Source organism: Volvox carteri, assembly GCF_000143455.1.
Source record: "Volvox carteri f. nagariensis unplaced genomic scaffold VOLCAscaffold_12, whole genome shotgun sequence".
Classification (NCBI taxonomy): domain Eukaryota; kingdom Viridiplantae; phylum Chlorophyta; class Chlorophyceae; order Chlamydomonadales; family Volvocaceae; genus Volvox; species Volvox carteri.
In genome coordinates, this window is record NW_003307555.1 from 901065 (window position 1) to 913739 (window position 12675).

Consider the following 12675-nt stretch of genomic DNA (forward strand, 5'->3'; position numbering starts at 1 on the left):
CTGCAGCTGTGCCTGCGGCTGGGGTTGCTGTTGCTGTTGGGTTTCCACTGCTCTTGCAGCTTCGAGCCAGGCCGGGTTGATAGCGCCATGTAGCGTCTTAAGGGCTGCCAGGGTCGCTGACCTGTCCCGCGTGGGTGCTGGGGTTGATGGGTCGAGGTGTGTCCTGACCCATTCGGGCCAGGTCGACCTGGGGAGGGAGGCCACTCGAGTATGCACCACTAGGTCCCAGACCCGCACTAGGTCGCCCACCGTTTGCAGTTTCCTGCATGTAGCGATCCCCACGAAGTGCGCCTGTATGTATGTATGTATGTATGTATGTATGTATGTATGTATGTATGTATGTATGTATGTATGTATGTATGTATGTATGTATACATCTCGATCCGGGCTTGACACTGGCCAGGGGCACTTAACCCAATGTATGTCTGTATATATGTATTATGTGGCCACGTTTTGACAACATTTTCACATGCAATGTTTTTCTCCACACTGGTGAGTTCCGTGACCGCACCTGCAGCACATGTTCGCGCGGTCCCAAGTGCATCACCATCACATCATTTCATTTCATCACATACATCATGATCATCATCACCACTACCATCATCACCATCATCACCATCACCATCATCATCCGGTCCGTACACAAAGCTTAATATGCGTGTGTATGTGTGTCCCTCTGTCTGGATAAATGTATAACGCCGGCATGTATGTATGTATGTATGCATCCAGGGCTTGTCTATTCTGTCCAACGCCATGGCGGTTGTTGAGATTGCCCGGGTGGATGCCTCCATGAGCACCTTCTTGCTCGTGCACTCGTATCTGGCCATGCTCACAATTGGACTGCTGGTAAGGGTACAAGGCGGGGAGGGCTGGGGGACGAGGTTACAAGGCGGGGAGGGCTGGGGGACGAGGGTACAAAGGGGGGGGCCTGGGGGACGAGGGTACAAGGGGTTCAAGGTGGGAGGTGGTGGGCGGAGCAGGAGAGTGTGCGGTGAAGGGAGGAGAGGAGGGGGGGTGCACATGTCGTGTGCCGTATCTTGACGGTGAGTGCGCCTGATCGGGGACGAGGGGAGGGGCAACTTCCGTTCTGCGATGTGCAATACGGCGTGAGTTGGCTCCCCTAGGCAGCTCTCCTCACTAACACAAACCCATCTATACATATTCACTGTTTTCACTCCCCGTTGGTTTCGGAGGTTCTCTCGCATTTGGAGGGTTTCCCCCCCTTCTCTTGCCCTGGCAGCAGCTTCAATCGTGTGTGGTTCGTCTTTCCCTCCCACCCTCCGCGTCCTCGCCCACTCAAAGCTGTGTCCCCCGCACTCGCCCCCACTCCCGCCCCCTGCTCCCATACCGAACCGACCTTAGGGATCGGAGGAGCAGAAGCAGGAGCTGCTGCCGCGTATGGCCAAATTTGAGGTAATGAGGAGCAGCAGCAGCAGCAGCAACAGAACAGCTTATTTCAGTTTTCGTGTCGTATGTGCCGGCTCATAGTCGGGGTTACCGGGCGCTGAGCCTTTTTTTACGCACACGAAACATGCATACATACATACTTGTGGACTCGCCCTAGCGGGACCTGAGAACCCTTCGTGGTGTATTCAATGCAGCGCCATCCCCGGATGGAGGGGCTGCGGAGTGGCTGCGTAGAGTGTTGGCAGTCTGAGTCGGGGTCGGGAGCACACAAGACTAACCGACTTGTGCTGTGTGCTCCCGACCCTTGCGCTGTGTTTCGGCTTCGGCCCCCGGCTCTCGCGGCCCACAGTGTAATCTAAGTCATACATACATACATACATACATACATACATACATACATACATACATACATACATACATACATACATACATACATACATACATACATACATACATACATACATACATACATACATACATACATACATGACTTCTGCTCCCAGTCGACCCAGTCGACCCGGGTTCAAATCCGCCTGCCGGCTCCTCGGGTGTTTGAGGAGTGATGAAATGGGAGGTGGCCCCCCATCATATGGACGGTGTAGGACGTGATAATATCAACTTGCGAGCTGACCAGGAACTAAGTTGATGCGCCGTTGATCCGCTAGATTTGGTTGGATGCTGGTGGTGAGTTGCCGAACCCAACGAATACATTCCGAAGTCGGATGGGGTGACGGATTAGGGTGCCCCTCTAGCAGGGGAGAGCAGGGACTGCCCCGGGAAAGGGGGCCGCTGGCGAAGTTAACCACCCTGTAACAACATACATACATACACATACATACATACATACATACATACATACATACATACATACATACATACATACATACATACATACATACATACATACATGGCGGAGCAGGGTAGTAGTCTCAGGAGGCTGTTTGGCGTCTTGTGGTGTGAGCTCTTTGCGCTCTTTTTTTTTGCGTGAGGATTTTTGAGCTTGGTGACCTCCCCAGCCCGGGATGACTCGTCGGGCTCCCGGTCGCCCAGGTCCTGGTTGCGAGCTCTCTGAGATGCTCGGTTCGTTCGGTCGGCAGGAAGAGCCCCCCAGTTGCGACTTCGTTTATGTTAGGAGACCAACGGGCATAGATCCCGTCTAGTTGGAGCGCCAAACAAGCGCTGTTGCGTGCCGGCCGTCGTTTCCCGTGCGGCCTGACCCGGGGGCGGAGTGCATGAGACTAACCAGCCGTATGCACCCGCCCCTCGCGCTGTGCTTCGGCCCTGGGCCCCCGGCTTTTCAGCCCACAGTGTAATCAACGTCATACATACATACATACATACATACATACATACATACATACATACATACATACATACATACATACATACATACATACATACATACATACATACATACATACATACATACATACATACATACATACATACATACATACATACATACATATACATACATATACATACATATACATACATATATATACATACATATATACATATATGGTGGCTGCGTAGAGTGTTGGCAGTCTGAGTCGGGGTCGGGAGCACACAAGACTAACCGACTTGTGCTGTGTGCTCCCGACCCTTGCGCTGTGTTTCGGCTTCGGCCCCCGGCTCTCGCGGCCCACAGTGTAATCTAAGTCGTACATACATACACGAGAACGTCCTCTTTCCCTCCTGCCGCGTCCCCTCTTACCCCAGTCCCCTGTTTGGTGCCCTGTTGTTGGTCCTTCAGTTGGTTGGCTGCTGGGCCTTGACGGAGCCCTCGAACGGCAGCGACGCCTCCGCCCTCACCGCCACCGCCACCAAGGTGCCAGGTACGGGGGGAGTTTGAGTTTGTCCATGCAGTATGAATGTATGTATGTCTGTTTGTTTGTTTTTGTTTGTTTGTTGGGCCAGCGTGTGAAGAGGGGAAAAGTCTCCTCAGACGGAGGGCGTTGCTAAGAACTCAATATGTAACACGCACATCCCGATGCAGCTTTATAATGTATAATGTAAAGTAAAAGTAGTGTAAAGACATGGTGAAAGAAAATAGGACGCCCGCCCACTATCCTTTAAATGTCTCCCTAATGTGTATGTATGTATGTATGTATGTATTTGCGAACTCATTTATCGCCGCACAGGTGGCTGGATGATTAACGGGTACAAGCGTTGGATCGGCAACGGCACCTGGGCGGATGTGACGGTGGTGTGGGCCCGTAATAATCAAGATGGCCAGGTGGGTGGCGGGGGCTGGGCTGGTTGAGGGGTATGAGTTGCGTCTGTCTGGAACGACGTGTCTTTATATGTGCATCTGTGCACACGTATATGTGCCCGGCTGGGTGAAAGAAAGGAAGGTTAGTAAACCAACATGGCAACGCCGTATGGTACAACGTATGCCGTACCCTGCCCCTATCCTTCATGTCCTCATTGCACTCCGAGTGCCGGCACCCCCAACCCACCTACACCCCAACACCCCTTACATCCCCAGGCCCAACCCTCTACCCCCCCCCCCAAACACCCCCGACATTCCGGTCAGGTCAACGCCTTTATCGTACGCAAGGGCAACCCCGGTCTTCGCACCGCCAAGATTGAGAACAAGATTGCTCTGCGCTGTGTACAGAACGCCGACATGACTTTCTCGCAGTGCTTTGTGCCGGACTCTGCCCGGCTGCCCGAGGTGACCAGCTTTGCGGACACCAACAAGGTAAGACAATAGATGGCACAACAAGAACAAGAACAACAGCATGCGCTGTTTTATGGCGATGCGGCCATTAGTTGGCGTGTTGAGAACAGGGCCCTACGCTATCGCCCGTGTCGTTTCCTTGTGTTTCATTCTTTTATTTTTGTTGTTTTTGTTCTTTCAAATTTTAAGAACGCCTTCCGACATACATACATACCATACTTACTTACATAATACATACATACACGTGTTCACCACCAGGTTTTGGCCATCAGCCGAATCATGGTGGCCTGGCAGCCCGTGGGCCTGTCTGTCGGTGTGTACGACATGTGCTGCAGGTACGTGTTGATCTGGATTTTATATGTACACGTATGTATGTATGTATGTATGTATGTATGTATGTATGTATGTATGTACATGTGTACGGCTGCGTGTGCGCACACATGCCAGTGTGGTGATGCGCGCTTCACTTCTCATATGTATAACTTTTGCCTTGTTTGCACAGAGCCTAATTGTGCCATATGTTCTGAGGTTTCTTTTGTACGGTATTCATGTTCTGATATACGGCATGTATGCTTTGATGTACGGCGTGCTCAGGTACGTCACTGAGCGGAAGCAGTTTAACACGCAGCTGGGGTCATTCCAGCTGGTTCAGGAGAAGCTCGCCCGCATGGGGGGCCACATCCAGGTGTGAAGTCATTTCACTGGGGGGGGGGAGGACCTGGGGCTGGGGACCTCGGGCTGGGGGAGACGACCGACGAGGGTGGGTTGGGTGTGTGTGTAGGTGAGAATAGTGATGGAGCATTGATGAGGAGAGGTAATTAAAAAAGCGTCCCCTTTCTGACTCTTGGCCTTCTCTTTCTGGAGTATACGTCGGTAGTTGAAGTTTTTGCATCCTGCTTTTTGCATCGTCATCAGCATCAAAATTATCATGTAGATGATTCTTGCTGGCGGCCCGTATTGTTTTATCCCTTTTCGCACCGTGTGGTAGTAGTAGTAGTAGTAGTAGTAGTAGTAGTAGTAGTAGTAGTAGTAGTACGACCAGTTGTTGTTTGTCCTCCTTGATGCCCTCATCGCTCCCTTTGGTTGTCGCTCTGTCTGTCTGTCTGTCTGTCTGTCTGCTCCAACGTCCGCTACAGGGCATGTGGCTGGCCTGCTGGCGTCTGAGCAAGCTGTACGAGGAGGGCCGCATGTCACACGAGCAGGTCTGTGTGTATGTGTTGCTGTTGCTGTTGTTGTTACAGAGGGGGATTTCTGGGCCATTTGAACACCCCATTTGGGTTATCATATACAGCATTGAACATCATACCTAACCATCCACCATTACCACACTGTACCATTACCACACTGTACCACGCCATACCTGAACTGCAAGTCTAACGCGGTTGGTGATGTCTTCTAGAGCCGTTCATCATCATGTCACCCGAACATCCGTAGAGACAGAGGGTTCAGCAATCGCCACCAATCCAGCGTGCAAATCTCGGTCCATCAACTGTGACCTCAACTTCACATCTCAGCAGCTAGCCATACTCTCACGCTCCTTCCGACAAGGACGGGGGTCTTCCCAGGAATTGAATCCAGGACCTTAAAAAGGTGACCAGCCAGCCCAATCCTATACTCCAACCTAGACCACCGCGACCCCGGGACGTTGACCATTTGACCTTAAAACTTGACTACACGGCTTTCCCACCACCTTCCACCACCACCATATATCTCCCCCCTTCCCCTTCTTTCTGTGATGTCTGCTTCATTCGCTAGTTAAGTTACAAGTTACAAGTGCCGCACGAGTGGGGGGAGGGGTCCGTCAAAGGCGGGAGGCCATGGACTAAATATATTGAAAGTTGATTACACCGTACAACCGACGGCGGTTTGGGTCCTGCCAACTAGGCCCCCCTTCATCCAATCACCCGGCATCCGTAGAGATAGATCAGCCATCACCACAAACTCAGCATGCGGAATTTAGTCCAACAATTAGACCTCATCTCCACGTATTAGCAGCGTTAGGAAACCTACATTTCCCGAACAATGTCGGGGGTCTGACCAGGAAACGAACCCAGAACCTTCAAATACTCAAAAGGTGTCACCAGACAAATTAGTGACTCGCCTTGTCCCCCTTTCCCACTGCCGCATTCATTCCCACTGCTCCCGCCACCACCTGCAAAGGCTTCCTTGGTGAAGGCCTGGACCTCAGCTCGTGGTCGTGAGGTGATGGCGCTGGGCCGGGAGCTGCTGGGAGGAAATGGCATTCTGGGGCACTTCCTGGTGGCCAAGGTAAGACAGGGGGAGAGGAGGGGAGGAGAGGCGACCAGGGGTTTTGGGGGGTGTACGGACGTGGGAATGCGTCAATAGAGGCGTCTATTATGGCGGGCATATATATGCGTCTGCGAGGTTGTGAGCCCGTGATTTGGTTGAAATATTATTCCTGTGGTTATTGACGGGCAGGGTTGCACACACAAGTCATCTCACGACAAATCGTCCCAGCAGCAATATATATTTTGTATAACTGGTCGCACTACTACATGTGAAAAGGGATAAAACAATACGCAGTAATATCTCCATTCAGTCAGCACATTCACCAAAGTGGGATCCCCGCCCTGTGGTGGCGCCCTCCGTCCCCTTCTCCGCCCTCCTCCCCCGCCCAGTCCTTCTCCGACCTGGAGGCGATCTACACGTACGAGGGCACCTACGAGGTGAATGTGCTGGTGGCGGGGCGCCGCATCACCGGTGTCTCGGCCATCCGCGCCGCTTCACCCCCCAAGGGTCCCCAGGCCGGCAAGAAGGGCGCCAAGCAACAGCAGCAGGAGGCCGAGGCCGAGCGCAAGTAGTGGTGGTGGTGCCTGGTCGATAGCAGGGAAGAAGACGAGAGATGAGGATGGAGTAGGAGGTAGTAGGAGCCGATGGCGACGACAATTAATAGGAAGAGGGGGAGGAGCAGGGGGAGGAGGAGGGGAAGGAGGAGGAAGGCGAGAGGGGAAGAGGAGGAGGAAGTTCTTTGGAGGTATCACGACCGAGTGTGTGGAGGGGGAGGGTGATGTGCACACCTGGGTGATGATCTGCATACCTGGGTAAGAGGCGTCTCCGACGCCTGTGGTGTACGTCTGTGGTGTACGTACACAAGGTTTTTGTTACTGCTGAGTCAGGGTGCACACAATATGGCCTTTTTCATGTAAGAAATAAATGTGGGAGTTTTGTAGGGGGAAGGGAAAGCAAGGTGGGGTGGGAGGCAAGGCAAGCGGCAGGCAGGCAGGGATCATGTAGAGCTCCGTGGGCCTTATGAGTATATGGCGCAGCAGCCGGGGGTTCGTTCGTGTCGAGATGAATGTGCGGCGTTGTGTGCGCGATGTGTAAGCTGCTCTTCAGGCGTGAGCGCGGTGGTTTGGTTGTTGGCTGGCTGCAGATTAGAGTGAACTAGTGCTTTGGCAAAAACACATGGCTTTTGCCATAGACACATAAGGATTTTGCCAAAGCCCCATATAGTAGAGGTTGTGACTACCGCGTTCAGCTTTTTTTTACTGTAATGAAAACTCCTCGTCCGTAAAGCTTCGCACAAAGGCGGAAGAACCAACACAAAAAGGCGGGAACCCCCTCAACACTGAGGGTTCCATTGTTGCGCGTCGCAGGGCACGACCTTTTGGCGCCATCTTGGTAAATGCGTATGCAACACAGATTGTGGAAAGATGCGCTACATTAAATACTATGCTTAAAGAGGGTGTTCAAGGATTTCAAGAAAAATAATAGCTTTCGGCTACACGCGTTGGTCGCTCTCTTCATCCAGTGCTGAAATTCATGCCTTCCAAGAGGTGGTATATGTATGGTTGGCTTGTCCGCCGCGCCGTACTGCTCGTGCGTCTTACATCGTACGGAACATCGTACATGTTGATGGCACCCTAGAACCGTACACCCTCAAATCTAATCCTTCATCGCTGTCTATCAAGTTCATAAATCAACCGAAAGGCCCTCGACTTGCCCGATTCCGCAGGATTCCAACCCATTTCCCCCCCCGCCTTTTTTCCAAACCGTAATGTTGCTCCGGGTCGTTGAAAAAACTGGGCATTCGCTAACATGCGCCAGCCAACCAAGGCGATACCGAAGGAGGCTTCAGGCCCTCGGCGACTGCCTTCCTGCATCCCTCACCGTTGTTCGCCTATCTCCGACTTCCACCTAGTGGTGCCGGCGGGAACCTCCGGAGGCTTTTTAATGCCGTACGTTTTAATGCCGCATCCGTACGTTTTAAAGCCGCAAGCGGCTTCCTCGCGTGAACGGCGCTTCTGGCTCTCTTTTATCATTCCACTGTCAGCCTTCTAATGGGACCGCCTTGGTACCATCATCTCCTTGACCTTCCACACGCCCTGCCTGCCATTCGATTTCTGTCTTTTTGGTTTGCCGCATCCAGAGCTATCTCCCACGGTATCTGCACGCTCGCCTTCCCGGGTGTCGCGTCGTACGACTGTAGCATCGACAAAACACGTGCGTACGACAGACGTGACGGTAAAATGTCGTGACACGGGGGACATGTTACACAGAAGGCTCACGGTAACAGCTGCTGCTTTCCAAAGCCCCTGAAGGGCCCCCGAATCCGCCAACTTGGCACCCTCACGCTCAAAGCAAGGTCCGGTTCAGGCTGCCGCTCTGCTATGCTCCGCTATGCTCAGGCGTGCTTACGGATCAGACTTCTCAGGTATGATCCCAAACCCTCGAGCAGAACTTTATTTGCTAGTTTCATGTTCACGTATTCCATCCCTCAATAGCGAGCCCCGCCAACGGACGTGATCCCTCATCGGGGCTCAGGCGCCCGTGTTTCCGTGTTTGAGTGAGGTCGAGTGAGGTCGAGTGAGGTCGGATGCGCACTCACACCAGCAGAGGAAGGGTGGGAGCTGGGGTCAGTGTTCCCAGGGCACGCGGCTCACAATACTGCTGTTTCGCCTCCAGCAAGTCCTTCTTCGTGCGCCCAATTCCAGCAATGGATCGCAACGCACGTCCTAGGGAAGAATAACCCCCCGAAGTGTGCAATCTGCCGGTGCCCGGCTTTGGCTAATGGACCCAACCGCCCACCTTTAGCCGCCTTTCGTGCGGCCATGATCCCGTACCTCCGACGCCACGACAGATCTCGGACAAATTCTTTCCCAGGCAGAAGTTTGTTCCGTATTGCGCTTCGCGACCCTGATTGACTCAAGATTTACGCCGCACGGAAACGTGTTTTGCCAAGCTGTCCTTTTCTAATGCGTTACTGTGTGGGCTTGAAAGCAGCGCTTGATACATATTAGGATCGTTTTATATCATAAAAAGGACAATCCTTCAAGCTATCAATCTCGTTTCTCTAGGCGTGTTGCATAACGCGGTAATCTGCGATTCACAATTTGGTACCCGGTCCCGCGTCCCTCCCCCCCCTCCCGGAGTGCCTATGCCCCGGAGTGGAAGTTGGCTAACGAACTACGGCGAGGCCAGGAACACCAATTGAGTTAATTATTGCTTTTCTTTATAGCTTAAAATTTGCACAAAGCGGTCATACTTTGGTAGATGGAAACTGCGGCTGCCGGACAGAGGTCACACATTTACCAAATGCCAAATTGGTGGGCTACAGAAACTGCATAGCTAAAGAAAAGTTATTGCTTTAACTAGTTTAGCAAAGAGCTTAACTAGTTTAGCAAGAGCGCGGGCACCTCCGATTTCGACCTCAGGTTGGCCGATGATGATGACAGGACTTCTCGCTTTGTACCCATCCAAAAGCACCGAAACGCATAGGATTGTTGTGGAATCTAGCACATGCAAGACATTGCGTGGTCGACGTTAAGGGGGCGCATGATGCCCCGGCAGCGCTTTCTGGGCCTCCAGGAGCCCCAAAACGGATTGTCTAGGATCGATCCATTGCAGATAGATCGTAGGCGCTGGTCTGACGGTCATAGGGCTCATAGCAGCTGGATGGCTTTCAGACTGCCGGTCATGGGAACCCGGGAGGCGTGCTGTTGGTGCGGGGCAAACCAGGGCTGTCGGGTGACCGGCGGACATGGATGGGTGCACCACCAATTGATATACACACAGGGACGTATTCTAATCGGGGCGCTCGGCGGTACTCCGCCTGGAGCAAGCAGGTTCAACTCCTGCCGTCCTGTTCCTTTCATCATCCTCCCACAAAGAGTCCCGGGGACCAGTCGGGTGGTTATGACGATGCGGTGGCGGCTGCGGTGGTGGCGGTGGCCGCTGGCTATCACGGTGCGCCCGTCACCGCTGCGGCAGCGGCAGCAGCGACGACCAGCCTGGTGGCGCAGTGCAGCAGTGCGGGCCCCGGGTGGGGCTTGTACGGGAGGGGATATGGCGGGGACCAGTCGGGTAGCTACTAAGGTGGCCATGGGGGTTTTACGACCAGTGACATGCATGGCCTGGGACTGCAGCTACCAGCTACATGGCGGGGTGACGAGTGGGGCGCTCTTGTTTGGTGGGCGAAACCCTGGAAGGGGTGCACAACGCACAGCAGGTCCCGGGTTACGGCAGTGGATCTCAGGATCGAGGTGTAGTGGTGACGGGATCAGCAATGTTGCCAGTGTCGGCAATGTCTCCGAGTGGGGATGTGGGCACGGAGGGGGGCGTAGGTGACACGTCCACAGCGGATTGGACAGGCGGGCTTTACTAAAATCATAATTGGATACGGTGGGAGGGTGGTGAGCATGCCGATTGAAGCGGAGGCATGAGGACGACGGGCAGTGCTGGCTGACATTTACACAACACCGGTGCCAGCGGAACAATGTATGTGGGATGTGGCGGTTGGAAACAAGGAGTAGGCTCATGGCGGCTGCAATGAAACAAAGGACATGCGGACCCAGGCTGGGGACCTCCTGGCGGAGAAAGGCCCAAGACACGCTGTAACGGATTTTTTGGGTTTGCGCAACTTTGGGAGAAGAGAAAACAGGCGGGGCCTTCAGGCGTGGTTCAGTAGAGGGGGATTCCCCCGGCTGCCGCCGCACACATCACGAGCCAGGATAGGTGTGCCAAGACCTCAAGCGGGGCTTACAAGGTGGGGGGACCATTGGGGGGTTGGTCGGCCTATGGGTCCACGGTAATCATAATTCACTCATGGCTCTCCATGGCAAACGTGTAGGCCCGTGAGCTTAGCCATTTGCCTCATGCGAATCAACGAACAGGCTGTAATCCTGCGACTGCTCGCCTCTCTTTCACTCTACAAAGCGGCTCTTTCCTGCAATTGCGTACTCTTACACTGGTCTTACGTGGTATAGTGCTACTGTACTGGTTTCATCCACCGTCGCCCTGTCACTATGTCAGTGAAAGCACAGAGAGGTGGATAACCTTCACGGATTGGGATGCAAACGCAGTAGATAACAGGCGCCTTCTAAACTTTTTGTTATTTCCCCGTATCCTACCAACAGGGCGCGAGACTAGTCCTCTGTCGTCTTCGCCCGAGGGTAAGCCGCGGGAGGGCCGCAAGCTCTTCCGGATCTCTTCCTCAAATCCAGCCGGTCTAGGAGTGCGCTGTGATGTACAAGAATTGCGGGGGACTCTTTGTGGGATGATGATGAAAGGAACAGGACGGCAGGAGTTAAACCTGCTTGCTCCAGGCGGAGTACCGCCGAGCGCCCCGATTAGGATACGTCCCTGTGTATATCAATTGGTGGTGCACCCATCCATCTCCGCCGGTCACCCGACAGCCCTGGTTTGCCCCGCACCAACAGCACGCCTCCCGGGTTCCCATGACCGGCAGTCTGAAAGCCATCCAGCTGCTATGAGCCCTATGACCGTCAGACCAGCGCCTACGATCTATCGGCAATGGATCGATCCTAGACAATCCGTTTTGGGGCTCCTGGAGGCCCAGAAAGCGCTGCCGGGGCATCATGCGCCCCCTTAACGTCGACCACGCAATGTCTTGCATGTGCTAGATTCCACAACAGTCCTATGCATTTCGGTGCTTTGGGATGGGTACAAAGCGAGAAGTCCTGTCATCATCATCGGCCAACCTGAGGTCGAAATCGGAGGTGCCCGCGCGTGAAGCTCTTTGCTAAACTAGTTAAGCTCTTTGCTAAACTAGTTAAAGCAATAACTTTTCTTTAGCTATGCAGTTTCTGTAGTCCGTTCATTTGGCATTATGTAAATGTGTGACCTCTGTCCGGCAGTCGCAGTTTCCATCTACCAAAGTATGACCGCTTTGTGCAAAATTTAAGCTACAAAGAAAAGCAATAATTAACTTAATTGGTGTTCCTGGCCTCGCCGTAGTTCGTTAGCCAACTTCCACTCCGGGGCATAGGCACTCCGGGAGGGGGGGGAGGGGTCCCGTCGTCCGAATAGAAAATACTTTTCACCCAATCTATGAATATGGCATGAAAGCGCATTTGTAGCACAGTAACCGGAATTTAATCCGCGTAAAGCTCGTATACGGCGGCAATATTAACCTTTTTAATCCATGCTAATCTGAGAAATATCATGCGTATAAGCACGGATTAGGAGGGTTAACGATGGGGTTAGTTGACCCCTGTTGCAGTGGAGCCCGACCGGCTCGTCCCTAAACAAGCGCCAACCGCATAACACTGTGCGAATAATATGAACAAGCTTAATAGCTTCACTGATGATATCGCCTCAGA

General features: G+C 53.1%; 1 protein-coding gene across 1 annotated transcript in view; it reads left to right on the forward strand.

Moving 5' to 3' along the window:
* The window catches only part of VOLCADRAFT_58804 (uncharacterized protein), a gene marked incomplete at both ends in the record, with an annotated part of 10294 nt that extends 3379 nt beyond the window's left edge, over positions 1-6915 (forward strand). The window contains 10 exons of the mRNA XM_002948909.1: positions 730-846; positions 1363-1413; positions 3164-3245; positions 3552-3646; positions 3947-4114; positions 4352-4428; positions 4688-4778; positions 5230-5295; positions 6254-6361; positions 6733-6915. Of these exons, the coding sequence (XP_002948955.1) occupies positions 730-846; positions 1363-1413; positions 3164-3245; positions 3552-3646; positions 3947-4114; positions 4352-4428; positions 4688-4778; positions 5230-5295; positions 6254-6361; positions 6733-6915 (1038 nt within the window). The remainder of the gene's footprint in view (positions 1-729; positions 847-1362; positions 1414-3163; positions 3246-3551; positions 3647-3946; positions 4115-4351; positions 4429-4687; positions 4779-5229; positions 5296-6253; positions 6362-6732) is intronic.
* Between the last annotated feature and the right edge of the window lie 5760 nt (positions 6916-12675).